Source organism: Phallusia mammillata, chromosome 3 (genome assembly GCF_965637545.1).
Source record: "Phallusia mammillata chromosome 3, kaPhaMamm4.hap1.1, whole genome shotgun sequence".
NCBI lineage: Eukaryota > Metazoa > Chordata > Ascidiacea > Phlebobranchia > Ascidiidae > Phallusia > Phallusia mammillata.
The window spans coordinates 6,888,299-6,903,291 of NC_137254.1; the positions used below are offsets into that span (position 1 = coordinate 6,888,299).

The 14,993-nt window shown below is 40.3% G+C and overlaps 1 protein-coding gene and 1 long non-coding RNA gene across 2 annotated transcripts; both read left to right on the forward strand.

Moving 5' to 3' along the window:
- The first annotated feature begins 2,327 nt into the window (after positions 1-2,327).
- Positions 2,328-3,664, forward strand: LOC145220258 (uncharacterized). Its single transcript, XR_013858056.1, has 3 exons — positions 2,328-2,444; positions 2,638-2,685; positions 2,827-3,664. It is a non-coding gene; the product is annotated as an uncharacterized LOC145220258 (long non-coding RNA).
- A 1,779-nt stretch (positions 3,665-5,443) lies between these two features.
- Positions 5,444-11,821, forward strand: LOC145219373 (uncharacterized). Its single transcript, XM_080086745.1, has one exon. The coding sequence runs from the start codon at positions 5,444-5,446 to the stop codon at positions 11,819-11,821; it is 6,378 nt and encodes a 2,125-aa protein (XP_079942871.1).
- The last annotated feature ends 3,172 nt before the right edge of the window (positions 11,822-14,993 follow it).

Here is a 14,993-nt window from a genome sequence, read left to right on the forward strand (position 1 = left end):
CTACTTGGAAGACTGTAGTGATTTTACTCGTAATTTGTTGTTGTTGCGTTTTTATTATGAATAATTTTCGTTTTAATTTTTTTTTTGTTTAAAAATAGACTGAAACGGATTACATGGAACCACGTTAAACGAAACGACTCCAGTTGATTATGCTCATTCTCAGAGAGATTTGGATTCGACAATTATGATATTTTATCGTTAATAAGATTTAAATAACAATTAGGATGAGAAGATTTTGTAAATTGATTAAACAATCTATCCCACCAAAGTAATGATGATAACCTTTCACGTATAATAATGTGACATTATGTAGTGTCAAGTACTTAAACATAATATTTAAACCTTTTTATTTGTAACTTTGCAAAAATGTATCAAAAACAAGCACTGGACGGTAAAACCTTTATACAAAAAAATTCTCACTAGTTTAATAAAGTTTGGCATCGAATAAACTAGTATGATTCTTTTTATACGTTTGCTAATTCCCTACTATAAAATTTTCATTCGCGTTAATATTAAAACTCTTTTTGTGTGTGATGATGTTACGCTGTAACTCTTTGCTTATTTCTTAAATAATCGGATCGTGCCGGCAAAAAATATACTGAAACATTCTGCCAGGACACTGTCCACAGTTTAAGGTTTATTGTAAGTGATCCATCATTTCAACTCAAGTCTGTAAAGAAAAGTATAACCAATAAGATTGTTTGAATAGTGCTTTGGAAAAATGCTTCTCTGTTACATGCAAAGGGATCTTTAAAAAACAAACTTAACCTAATAATAAAATAACTTGTTTTTAGTTTTCCAGAATTTTTTTGTTCTAGTACTTTGGAATCCGTTTGTCAACTAAATGATTTGAAACAAAATCAATGTTCTCGATTCACACGACCTAAAAGGTCCCCATAATGTTGCTGGTGATAAGAATTGACCGTATAAGGTCGTATTGCTGCAACCAAATCTCTACAGAATCTTCAAGGACCTATTTATAATTTGTTGGTGACTTTTCAACAAATTTAGGGGATTTGTGGTGGGAAAACAGCGTCATTAATGCTTAAATGCGCGTTAGTATGTCACGATTACGAATCATGATGATGAGTCACATCGCGTATGATCTGGTGGTACGTTATTTGTAGGTTTAAATTTTAAAGATTACATCAACACATAGCTGATGCAAAACTGTTCATTGTTCTATTGTTAACACAGTTTTATTAAAATAATTTGCGTACTAACTCTTTGTCTAGTTTTTTTGAAACTCTGTTTCCTACTGGTGTTTTCGGAGAAACTTCTAATGTTACCTTTTACTCCCAGTTTCACTCTGAAATGAAAAAGCAGGTTGGGCATCTCTTCATTACTGCGAACTTTTTAAAAATCTTATTTATTCCTAAAATTGTTTGCAAGGTAGTATATATTTATGCAAAAATAACACGAAATGGCTGCATTTGAAGGGTATTGCTCTCTGTGGTTTATTGCACTGCAAACATAAATTTGAAAAACAAAGTTGACACATAACTATTTTGCAACGCTACCCCCCCCCCCCCCCCCCCCTGTCATCTGCCATCCGTGCAACGCGTGACAAGGGTTGTCGACACCTGTGTTGAAGGAAGTACGCACTTGTTTGGATTGACAGCAGTATGTAGTTGAGGGACAAAGAAGGTGTGCTATATTAAAAAGTTAAGTTGATAGTATGAATACTATTCGCTTCTGTTAATCTTTTCGATGCACAGATGGAAGTATTTACTTTTAAAACACTGGTTATTTCACTTATGTGCAAGAAATAAGGAAGCAGATGCGCTTAGCAAACTGTCAAATGTCGTTAAGACCACCCTGTTTTTAGCTTATGGTGATTTGATTATAGTGGTGATCTTTACGTTCACAATATTTTTAACAGATTTTCTTAGTCACTTAGATATTTCAACCTGCATACCCCAGTATACTAAGGTGTCGCGAGTGATTGCCAAGTGTGCCTTGAAGAATATTTATTTCAGAATCTTCTTGCATATGTTCGAAATGCCTTGCACATATCAAGAATTTTACTTTAAATTTCTTACCAAAAGCAATGTCATTTTATTTTTGATACTTTTTTCGTTTCGATTAAACACATATTTTAAGTTTCTGTTTAAGCTAACTGTTGTTGGCTGATGAAGTGGTTGTGTCATGAGTCATAGCAGCCAGTCATAAGTCTTAGCAGCCATGGGGCGTAGCAGCCAGAGCTTGTACGATTACATAGCAACACGTGATGTGAGAGAGTGCAAGACAAAATATATACTAGACCAAACTAACTAAATCACGTAGCTAACGATGAAATCCAGTAATTGTTTTTACGTTTAGCAGATTTTGGCAGGAATTAAACATGAATCATGATTATGAGAATAATGATGCTGGTGCTTACAAAAATATTGGATTGAATCGAGGTGACATTCGACAAGCTGCAACTAACAAAAAGAAAACAGGTACATTGTTCGAAAAAGACATTTAAACAATCGTTGTTAAAAATATTTTTAGATGTGCAAAACGATTCCATATTAACTGATTTTTATTAATAAGCTTTAACAGGCCCACTATTTTGCACTATAAAAACGTAATAAAGGATTAAGTAATAAAAACTTTATTTATGAAGTATTTTACACAGGGCTTATTTTTCAGATGAATATGTTCCAATGAAATCTACAGTTGAAATTGTTCATGATTATGGTAAGTGAGTTTTTAAAACCCCTAAAACAAAAAAACAAACAATTTAGGCCATAAGTTTAATTTTCACTACCCTTCTAAGTTTGTTAACGTTTTCCCTTTTTCCTGATGAACGTTTTTATGTTCATTGTGTATACTACGCAGAACCTGTTACAATTTCAAGTATTCAACCTCAAGAAAAGTCTTCAAAAACTGTAATCATCGTCTTAGTTTCTGTAATCGTACTCCTTGTTGTTTTATTATTAGTTGTTGCATTAGTCTTTTCCCTTACAAATTTTAACGCGAGTTAATCACTGATTCTTGATTCTGTTGTTTATCTGCATTGCATTTATATTGTTTGATTTGTTTTTTGTATAATTTTTATAATTTCTCATGTTTTTAGCAATTGTCTATTGTCACATTTGATGCGCTTTAATCTTAATTTACTTGATCAATAACAATAATGTTGTGTTGTAAAAGCTTGCTACATTATTGATTAATTCAATTGTAAATGCATCAAGGGCGTTCGTACTAGCAAACAAATGCTGTGGTATTTCTGCTGTTTCTATTGCATGTTAGATTGCAAGAGGCGTGGTTTTTCGTGCACTTAAAAAGTGGTACATCGAAATGATTAGTTTACATCGATATTTTGGTGTCTGTTTGTTTGTTTGCTTCAGTTATCTGTTTGGTACTAGCCGAAAACGACGAAAACGCTTAGTGCACAAAATCATTTATTAACTAATATAGTTAGTAGATAATAAGTAAGCGTTTAATGCACATTGATACAGTGGTATGATATTGTTATATGCGCTCAAGCAGCATATTCCTGCTTAAAATCAAATCCATTGTTTCAAAGTATTGGTAGCTGATCCCATGAACAGTATGGGTTGCAATGCACATGAGTAAGTGCAACGATAAACAAATTTGGGACCATCCAGTTAAATTGTTTGTTACATTTCACTGAACAAAAATCTAACCCAATTAAAATAAAGATTTATCATGAGCAGGTCAGCGTTTGTAATGTATCAGATACAGTTCGTGTGCAACCTTATGTGAAAATTATATTAGAGGTATAACGGTACACTTGCAGAATGAATTTCGATTAACTTGTTAATGATACATTTTCTTAAAATTGCTTCTTCTTTCTGTTGGACATGTTATTGTCTTACCAAGTATTGCTCATCCAGCAGTTTTATTGTAAACAATCGACGTTTCGGGGGGTGCAAACTCGCACCACCGTAGCGATAAAACAAGCTCAGTGGTGTAAAAGCGACCGATAATTTATCGGCATTAAAACATCTGTTTTAACTTTCATTGTGTTGGCGCGTGAATGGATGTTCCAGGACTCTAGGAAACTTCGCTTGTGATAATCAGTTTCCTTCACCAACACCTGAGCAGCAGAAACATTAATGCTGTGGTGGTGAGTCGTTGCATGGTTTGCCAACGCTGATTTCTTTGCATCATTGTTGCACACATCCCTTTCGTGCTCCTTCCGGCGCGTATTTAGACTTCTACCAGTCTCACCAATGTATATTTCGTCACACTCCCCGCACGGTATAGCATACACCACACCCCTAGTTGCAGTAGCATCTAGAGCAGGGACGGGCAACTTCTCCAGTTGGCGGGCCTGATATGGGAAAAAGAAGTACTTGGCGGGCCGGATTCCTGAATCGATACATTAATCGCGTATTTATCCAGTGATTTAAAACCGATTTTTGACCACCTAAACCAAATACATTCAAGAACATCACAAATACAATACAGTCCAAACAATCTAACTGATGTAACATAAAATTATCCACCACAGCAAATTTAATTCATACACCACAGACTTGCTGAAACACTAACTAGGCTACGCGTGTTGAAACAAAGGAATCCGTGAAAGCAGGCCACACACATGGTTGGCAGTTATGTCGTAACAATGGACTTATGGTTTAATGGTAACAACGGTGGGAAAGTTTTTACTATTGGTGTTACGGACAAATTCACAATATTTAAATGTGATTTTTATGCTTTCTTTCCCAAGTGCAACCATGCTTAACGTCTATTCCCAAGTGCATTGTTCTTTGTTAGTTTTGGGCCAATCCTAACTTTTATATGCGGTCATGTGACTAAAACGTGCTTGGACTTAGCCACACCTTGTTCTAAAAGTGCAGTTTGTATGTTTTAGTGCAGTAATCTGTTAGAATCGACTTAGTTTAAATGTTTGTGTGTTAACCAAATGTCAGCAAGTTTACAAGTATGTTAATGTATAGCCATGTGAAGTGTTTCTAGTAACTTTTCGTTTGTTATTGTTGTTTGAATGTTTAGACGATAAAGCCAACACCATAATGTCAAACACCTAGGTACTGTGAACTTCAGAAATCTCAACTGCTCAAGTGCTTAACTGCTCAACTGCTCAACTGCTCAACTGCTCAACTGTCTCAATTTCCTCTATTCTGTATAGTCTTGACATCCACTGTGGCGCAATTCAGCTGTTTTGGATCTTGGATACGAACTGTATTTGTTGTCATTCGTGCACTGTTCTTGCACCTTCATCGCCATAATATAACACTGAAAACCACAGTTTGTGCAGTCTAGAGGGCAGTTGTGAATTACTGACTCATTGTACCTGATGATGGTACCAACGAAGGCATTAGCCTAGGTTTGCCTAAAGTGAGCTTAGGCCGTGACTAGTCCTAAAATTTTGGACGTCACATCATTTCTGAAGAAGCCAGACCCCTTTCTATTAAGAAAGGGTGTCTGAAATCTGCTGTCTGGCATTAGTGGTGTTGCAAATACAATGCCTGGATCAAATTCTAGCACATCCTCTCATGAGGATGTGGACGGAGTGCTTCAAGAAAAGTTGCATTCCTTGAAATCATCTCGGAGTGGGCATTTGGGTGCTGTTACCAAAGCCGAAAATATTGTTTGTAACTTGATGCTAGATGTTTCTAATATCAAGGAAGTACCAGCTGCAAAGGAAGCTTTTGATAGTGCACTGACAAAGTGCTTGGACTGTTGCAAGGAATACCATTCTGTGATTCCAGATTCACTCTACTCTCAGAAACAAGAGGCAGTGGACAAGATCAAGTCCCTGGAGGAAAAAGGGGACAACATAAATTCTATGTATCAAACATTTCTACAAAATGCTGCTGTGGAGTTGGGTTCTACTGGTGGGCATTCGAAAAGCTCACATCACTCAACTGGGTCAAGATTGTCCTCTAAATCCAGTTCACATCGTTCTAGTAGAACAAGCTCAAGATCTTCACACCACTCACACCATTCCAAGGCTCCTAGTTTGAAATCATTCCACTCTTCTTCTTCAATATCAAGCAGAAGCACTACATACTCAATGAGGGAGGTGCGGCGTGCTCAGCTAGAAAACAAGCTGACAGAGTCAGAGGCACAATTAACTCTCCAAGCATCAGCTGATGCTGTTAATGATGCACTGATGAAAGCTGAGGAGATAAAACGTAAGGCCAGAGAAGACGAGGAGGCCTTAAAGATGATGCTTGAAGATGAAAAGGAAGAAAATGCCCAGCGAAGAAGGGCAGAAGAAGAGGCAAATGCCATGCGTAAAAGGGCAGAAGAAGAGGCCATAGCCAAAAGAAGAAGAGAAGAAGCTGATGCAGAGAAAAGGGCGATTAGAAGAAAAATGGAACAGGCTGCAGCTCGACGGAAAAGAGAAGAGGAAAGGGCTGAAGCAATTTTAGCCAAGGCAAAAATGGAACATCGACAAAAATCTTACAATGCACAGTTGAAAGTGCAGCGCAAGAGGCATGAGGTTGACCTGGTTGTACTTGAGGCTGAACCAGTGGGATCCTGTGATTCTCGTCATGAATACAGGTTGGATATGCCCCCACTAAATCAGATAGATGACGCCACGGTGGGAAGCTCTGCTTGTCTACAGCAGTCTGCCCATGACCTAGCTCCGATGGACTGTCCAATGCCTGGTGAAATGCATACCATTTCTGGTTTCACCCCTCTAGCCACAGCAAAGCTGCCACAGCCTGAATATCCTGTCGCTCATCCAGCAGAACAGCTAAATGTTTCTGCCGATCCATACTTGCCTGTATGTACACAGACTGACATAAAGCAGGAGACTCACAGTCCTTCTATGGGGCCGGTCTCCAAGTACAAACCTCAGCCAGATGAGAGCTTCACCAAAGATGACTTTCACTATGGAAAGGCCATGGTGGACTTGGTGGAGAGTACGAAAACCATGCTGCATGGCTTTACACTGCCCAAAAGGGGGCTCCCAAAGTTCTATGGGAATCCAATGAATTACCACAACTTTATGAAGAAATTTGATGAGATGATCACAAGGCATTTTCCTGATCCTGCTGTACAACTTCAGTACCTTGTAGACATGTGTGAAGACAAAGCCTATGATGTTGTCCATGGATGTTGTGCCACGAGCCCACCTGAATTGGGTCTTGCTACTGCTCGGGAGTTGCTGAGAGATAACTTCGGGCGCATGGACTTGGTGGTAAATGCACATGTCAAAGAGTTGACCAAGGGTCCACCAATTAGGACTGGGGACAATGAAGGTCTTCGTTCTCTTGCTACAAGTATGACAAATGCTTTAATGGTTTTTCGATCTTTGGGTTGTGAGTCACAGTTGGACTATTCCCAATTCCTAGTGGACATATTTCAGCAACTACCCAAGCACATGCAAAATACATTTGTCACAGAGGCCAGTTCACTCTACCGAAGGAATGGAAATGTGACATTCAGCAATCTGACATCGTACCTCAACCAGAAGGTGATGGATTCCAACAACATGTTTGCGGATGCATTGACAACAGTTAAGGAAAGGGATCCAAAGAAGGACAAGCCCCAGAAGAAGAAAGAACATGCTGTGTTCTCTGCACAAACTACTTTGGGCTCCACATCATGTGAACATGTTGACAAACCTAAACCTCCAGATCAAACAAGGAAGAAGAAGCCACAACCATGTGTGGTTTGTAACAAACCTCATCCATTATGGGTATGTGATGAGTTCCAGAAAAAGAAACAGTTTGACCGTTGGACAACAGTCAAGAATAACAACTTATGCTTCAACTGCTTTTCACCAGACCACATGGCAAATGAGTGTGTCTGCTCCAGAAAGTGCAAGTCTTGTGAAAAACCACATCATACTCTACTTCATCGTGATGAACAGCGAAATATAGAAAAAACATCCACATCGACTGAGGAAAAGAAGAATGCTGAAAGTCCCAAGGAAAGCTCAACGACATATGTAGCCACTGTTACTACACCCCCTGCAGGAAGGGACAGGGTTAGACTCAAGGTGGTGCCAGTACATGTGTGGGGAAGGGATCTGAATCGTGTAGTGGAGACATATGCATTTCTGGATGAGGGATCTGACACCACATTCTGCACGTCAAATCTGAAACAGAGACTCAAGCTTGAAGGAAAACAAGTTTCCAGAAGACTTAATGGCATAAGTGGCAGTAAGGATCTGCAGGGATACGAGGTCGGACTGTCCCTACAGGGGATTCAAGAAACAGATTCAATCCGTATTGAGAATGTACTGACGGTGGATGCTCTACCAACACTGAAGAACAGTATACCTACAATGGAAGATGTAAAGCATTATTCTCATCTGAGGGGATTGGACTTTCCAAAGTTACCTGATGCAGAAGTGGATATTCTCATTGGGGCCGGTACGCAGGAAGCCCATTCTATCAGGGAAGTGCGAACCGGGAAGCCAAGACAGCCAACAGCTATTCACACTGGACTTGGGTGGACCTTAGTTGGCACTGATGCATCAGATGCATCAGAGGACAGTTGCAATGTTAACTTCGCCACAATTGGCAATAATGAACTACATGACATGTTCCAGAAGATGTATAATCATGACTTTATGGATGACAAGTGTTCAAATGATGTCTCTCTATCTATGGAGGACAAAAGGGCACTCGCCATGATGAATTCGACTGTGCAAAGGAAAGGCAAGCATTATCAGCTTGCGCTACCATGGAAGAATAAAAATGTAAAGCTACCTTATAACCGTGGAACAGCCGAGAAACGCCTTCTTGGTTTAAAGAGACGATTAAAGACAGATCAGTCACTGTTCCAGAAGTACAGTGAAAAGATTAATGACTCGCTGAAGAATGGTCATGCCAGGAAAGTACCAGATGGAAAGGATCCACACCCGGGAAAGACTTGGTACATTCCACATCACTGCTGCACTGGTGGAAAGTTTCGGGTTGTGTTTGACTGCGCTGCCAAGTATGCAGGCACATCCCTCAATGAAAATCTCTTACAAGGACCTGATTTGACCAACAACCTTGTTGGTGTTCTTCTTCGTTTTCGCCAGGAGAAGATTGCATTGATGGCTGACATTAAAGGAATGTTCCATCAGGTTTTTGTGGACCCAGATGACTGTGATGCTCTGAGGTTTTTGTGGTGGCCAAATGATGACTTGTCCAAGCCACCTGAGGATTACCAGATGCTGGTGCATCTTTTTGGGGCAACTTCTTCTCCAAGTTGTGCCAGCTTTGCATTGAGAAAGGTTGCTGAGGATAATGAGAGCAATGCAACAAAGGAAACAACGGATACTGTCCTGCGGAATTTTTATGTAGATGATTGCCTGAAGTCGGTCAAGACTTTAGAGGAAGGTTCCCAGCTAGTCAAGGAACTGGATGAGCTACTTAAGTGTGGAGGATTTCACCTTACCAAGTACCTGAGTAACAGCAAAGAACTGTTAATGTCTATTAATGAAGATAACCTTGCTCCATCAGTGAAAGACATGGACTTGGATGGATTGCCAATCGAGAGAGCTTTGGGAGTGTACTGGAACACTGGTACGGACTGCTTCGAGGTCAAAGTGAAGTTGAAACCAAAGCCCTGCACAAGACGTGGAATTCTGTCAACAATAAGTCAGTTGTTTGACCCCATGGGGTTTGTGCAACCCTTTATCTTGCCAATCAAAAAGCTTATGCAAGAATTATGCAAAAGAAACATAGGATGGGATGAAGCTATTCCCACCGAGTTTGAGGTTGCCTGGAAAAAGTGGCTGGGCAATTTATCACTGCTGGAATCAATTACTATTCCTAGATGCTTTAAAACAATGGACTACATAAGTGCTGAGCTCCATTGCTTTTGTGATGCAAGCGAAACTGGTTATGGAGCTGTTTGCTACCTTCGCCTGGTAACTGGTGGTTCCTACCACTGCTCATTTGTGATGGGAAAGTCCAGAGTTTCCCCTTCAAAGGCAGTTACCATTCCCCGGCTTGAACTCACTGCTGCAGTGGTTGGTGTTAAACTAGCGCAGTTTGTGATTCGTGAGTTGGATCTTGAGTTGGAAAAGGTTGTGTACTGGACAGACTCCACTTCTGTGCTTCAGTACATCAGAAATACATCACGCCGCTTTCCGACGTTTGTTGCCAATAGGCTGGCTGTGATTCAAGCAGCCACAGAACCAGAACAGTGGAGACATGTGGATACAAAGCAAAATCCTGCAGACATTGCATCTAGGGGTTTTTATCCTGACCAGGTGGACAAGGCAAAGGCATGGTTATCCGGTCCATCATTTTTGTGGAAAGAAGAAAGTTGCTGGCCAGAACAGCCAGCTGTGTTACAATTGCCAGAAGACCATGAAGATGTTGAAGCCAACACAATTGTAGTAGAAATTGTGCAAAATGGTTTGGACAACTTGCTAGACAGATACTCTTCATACAATGCTTTACTCAAGGCCACTGGTTGGTTGTTGCGGTTCAAGCAGTACATGATGTGTAAGTTTTCAGAGAAATTACGCAAACCTGCACCCAAGGCAGGTCTGCTGACGGCAGAGGAAATGGAAACAGCTGTCCATCAAGTGGTGAAGCTGGTTCAGCATCAAGCATTCGGATCTATGTCATCGGATCTTAAGGAATACCAGAGCTTTTCCCACTACTTGGAATCTCAGCATTCGAATGGATTACATATTCGAAACCGGGCTCTTGGTAGACTTAGCCCTATGAAAATAAATGGCACTATGAGAGTGGGAGGTCGCCTACAACATGCAACTCTGCCGGAGGACATGAAGCACCCTATGATCTTGCCTAGTCGTCACCATGTTACTGGGCTGATTATACATCATTACCATCAGCGAGAAGGACATAGTGGAACTCAACACGTTCTAGCAGCCACCCGTGAGAGGTACTGGATTCTCAAAGGCCAATCATCTGTTCGTCACTACTTGAAGGACTGCAGAAAATGTCGTTTTTGGAAAGCACAAGCTGGTAGGCAGTTGATGGCACCCTTGCCGGTTTGTCGTGTTGAGTCTGGACAGTTACCCTTTACTCATGCAGGGGTTGACTACTTTGGCCCTCTAATGGTAAAAATTGGACGCAGTCATGTGAAACGATATGGCTGCATTTTTACTTGTATGGCTACAAGGGCTGTACATTTAGAGCTAGCTGGCTCACTGGACACTAGTTCATTCATACAGGCACTTCGTAGATTTGTGCTGAGAAGAGGATCTACCACTAAACACATATATAGTGACAATGGAACCAACTTCATTGGAGCTGACAGAGCACTCCGCGAAGGGATTAAAGCATGGAATCAACAACAGATACATACAGAGCTACTACAAAAAGGAATTGAATGGCATTTCAATCCCCCAGCTGCCAGCCACCAAGGTGGTGTATGGGAGAGAATGATTCGCTCTGTGCGAAAAATTTTGCAGTCACTGACTGGAGACAAGATATTGTCTGAGGAATCTTTGAACACCTTCCTGATAGAAGTGGAATCGATCTTAAACAACAGACCACTGACACCTGTCAGTGATGATCCAAAGGATGGGTCTGCTTTGAAGCCCATTACTTTGTTAGCTGGTGGAATTGAAGCTACATTGCCACCTGGAGAATTCATCAAAGCAGATGGCTACAAGAAATCCTGGCGGGCAGTCCAATGGTTGAGCGACCAGTTTTGGAAGCGCTGGGTGAAGGACTATTTGCCACTTCTGCAAAAACGCCAGAAGTGGTTGCAACCTGAGAAGAACTTTGAAGTTGGAGATGTTGTGTTGGTAATGGATGCCAATACAAAACGAGGAGTATGGCCCAAAGGACTGGTCGAGGAGGTCTTTCCAGATCATGACGGGATGGTGCGGAGAGTTCGAGTCAGAACTTATGACTCAACTTTGATGAGGGACATTCGAAAGCTGTGTTTACTTGAATGTGGCTAAATTTCTACTTTCTGTGCATGCTCTTTCATATTTGTAACCTTTTCATTCTTCATTACACCAACATATATGCCTCTTCACATGTCATTCTTGCTAAGTCTGTACTACCTATATGTCTTTCATCTTGCCTTATAGCCTTATCATGCATGTTAGTGTTGTGTAGTGTGTTCTTCATAAATTGTAAACATTCCGAATACCTCTTCAACTAAACATTGTAATGTCTGTACTGATAACAACCAAGTATTGTGAAAGTGTTTTGTTTTCTAAGCCTTTCTGTGTTTTTTACCTTGCCAAAATCTGTCATTGTTTTTTACCTCCTAGAACAATATTTGGTGCAAAATTTGTAGTTAATTGTGAAGCATTTGAAACTGTGCATTTGATACTATTCTTGTCAGTATGTAACATATTCACTCAGTCATAGTTGTGTCTTTGTTTTGTTTTTAAGCCCAGGATGGAAATGTTTGTGTGGGTACTTTGGTTTGGGTCAGTTACCAAATTTGTAATCACAGCTCTCTCTGTGACCAACCTTCCTGTGCCTTGTTCTTTGTCCGTTTTTGTTTTGAAAAATGTTTCCATGCTGTCTGACATTTTTGGGGCCGGAATGTTACGGACAAATTCACAATATTTAAATGTGATTTTTATGCTTTCTTTCCCAAGTGCAACCATGCTTAACGTCTATTCCCAAGTGCATTGTTCTTTGTTAGTTTTGGGCCAATCCTAACTTTTATATGCGGTCATGTGACTAAAACGTGCTTGGACTTAGCCACACCTTGTTCTAAAAGTGCAGTTTGTATGTTTTAGTGCAGTAATCTGTTAGAATCGACTTAGTTTAAATGTTTGTGTGTTAACCAAATGTCAGCAAGTTTACAAGTATGTTAATGTATAGCCATGTGAAGTGTTTCTAGTAACTTTTCGTTTGTTATTGTTGTTTGAATGTTTAGACGATAAAGCCAACACCATAATGTCAAACACCTAGGTACTGTGAACTTCAGAAATCTCAACTGCTCAAGTGCTTAACTGCTCAACTGCTCAACTGCTCAACTGTCTCAATTTCCTCTATTCTGTATAGTCTTGACATCCACTGTGGCGCAATTCAGCTGTTTTGGATCTTGGATACGAACTGTATTTGTTGTCATTCGTGCACTGTTCTTGCACCTTCATCGCCATAATATAACACTGAAAACCACAGTTTGTGCAGTCTAGAGGGCAGTTGTGAATTACTGACTCATTGTACCTGATGATGGTACCAACGAAGGCATTAGCCTAGGTTTGCCTAAAGTGAGCTTAGGCCGTGACTAGTCCTAAAATTTTGGACGTCACAATTGGGGAGCGTTACTGTCCGTTACAACTGTAATTTGACGCAGTAAGCATATAGGGGGAATTACGGCAGACTGTGGCCGCGGGCCACATTATCATGTAAGACCTGAAGCTGAAACTGTCTGCGGGCCGCTCAAAATCCCGTCGCGGGCCGGATCCGGCCCGCGGGCCGTATGTTGCCCGTCCCTGATCTAGAGGGTATTTTGGGTGCGACAGCATCTGACAGTTGCGCTGGTGGTGGCTTGTATACGTTCACGATGTAATTACCACGGACGTTGGTGCAGAGCCATTCGATCTCCGATGGTGTTGTAGATTGACCTTTAGGCGTCCAGCTCAGGTTTTCTCGTACGAACGTGGCAAGGCCGTGTGTTCTGCTCGGGATAAAGTTTGGGAGTGTTAGCTTGTCTGATGTTGTCCGATGTGTTTCCTGGAGCAGGATTATCGAGACTTTGTTGTTATTAGCAAGCTGCTCGACGATGTTAAGCTTGCATGAAGCGAGTCCTTCCACATTTAGCTGCATGATGTTAAACCCAAGGCTATTGCTACAAGGGCTTTGTCCTGGGCTTGACACCTGGCTGTTTTGTGGACGGTTCTTCGTGGAATTTGGACGGTGGTCCTTATGACTGCATCTGTTCGGCATCAGAGATCGTCTTTATGCAGAGAACTTAATGCCTTAACAGGAGGGGCCGCGTGCAGGCTGCTGTAAAAATGGCTATTTTACCTAAACAATCTTAAACCATATCAAACTGATATTCAATCTTTTGATATAAGTTTGAGTTTAGTGCAAGGCAGTGTTACCAATTATTTGTTAAATTTAGTTTGGTGTTTTGGCAATATTCGCAAACACCTCATTTCCAACCTTGCATTGGTTAAACAGTCTTTAATTTCGAACCCTGCGTTGCTATCGAGCGCAGAATTTAATTGCACTAAATATGTGTGACGTAATAATAGAACAGGAAGGCTGGATTGGCGCCGATCGTTGACGTCAGATGCTTGCTGCATAGCTGAACAAATTGCCTGTTGCTGCCATCCTTATTAATCAGTGTTTAGAAAGCGAAATTATTGTTCCAAATTAAAGACTAACGCTCAACACTGAACATCTTTTTTAAGGTTTGCTCGGTCACTCGAGTGACCGCCATACACACTTCTAATCATATTGTATGTAAACCTGATGCCACAAAACAAACGGACAGACCGACGTAGCCTGTGTAATCTCCCATATCAGTTTATAATGTTACAGTTTGTGGTAATATTTAGCATGACTCGTAAGTAGCAGAAAAAGTTAGTACTTACGAAAGCAAGTGTAACTCAAACATAAGATAAAACTCAAGTTTATTAAAAATACAAGGTTACAAGGTTTTTGACAGTTATTTGTGTTAAAACGGTTCTTTTGATCAATAAATCATCTGCAAAGTCATTACTACCCACATTATGTATAGTTTCCAAACTTTTTTATTAAAATGCTCCAACCAAACTGATCCTCTTCAACTATTTTGTTAAAAATAAGTGAAAATAAACAAAAAAGCACTTAAGTGTCAAATTGAGTAGAATTAGGGAATTACCTTACCCTACAGGATGAAAGCTAAAATGTGTGGCATTTAGTTTGTTTTTTGATCATTCTACTAAACCCCATGTACTGTTTGGTCAAACAATGACCGTAACTCTACGTTTACACTTGTATTACAGGCTTACTGTGACATGAAAGCTGCTGGTGGTGGACGCATTCTCGCGGCCCCCATCAACGTTTTCTGGGTGAAAAAAAAAACTTTGCTGTAATTTACAGTAACTTGTAGTTTCTAACGACGCATGACAAATTAATCTTTGGTAAACTAAAATGTTTTGTTTAAGTTCGCAAAAT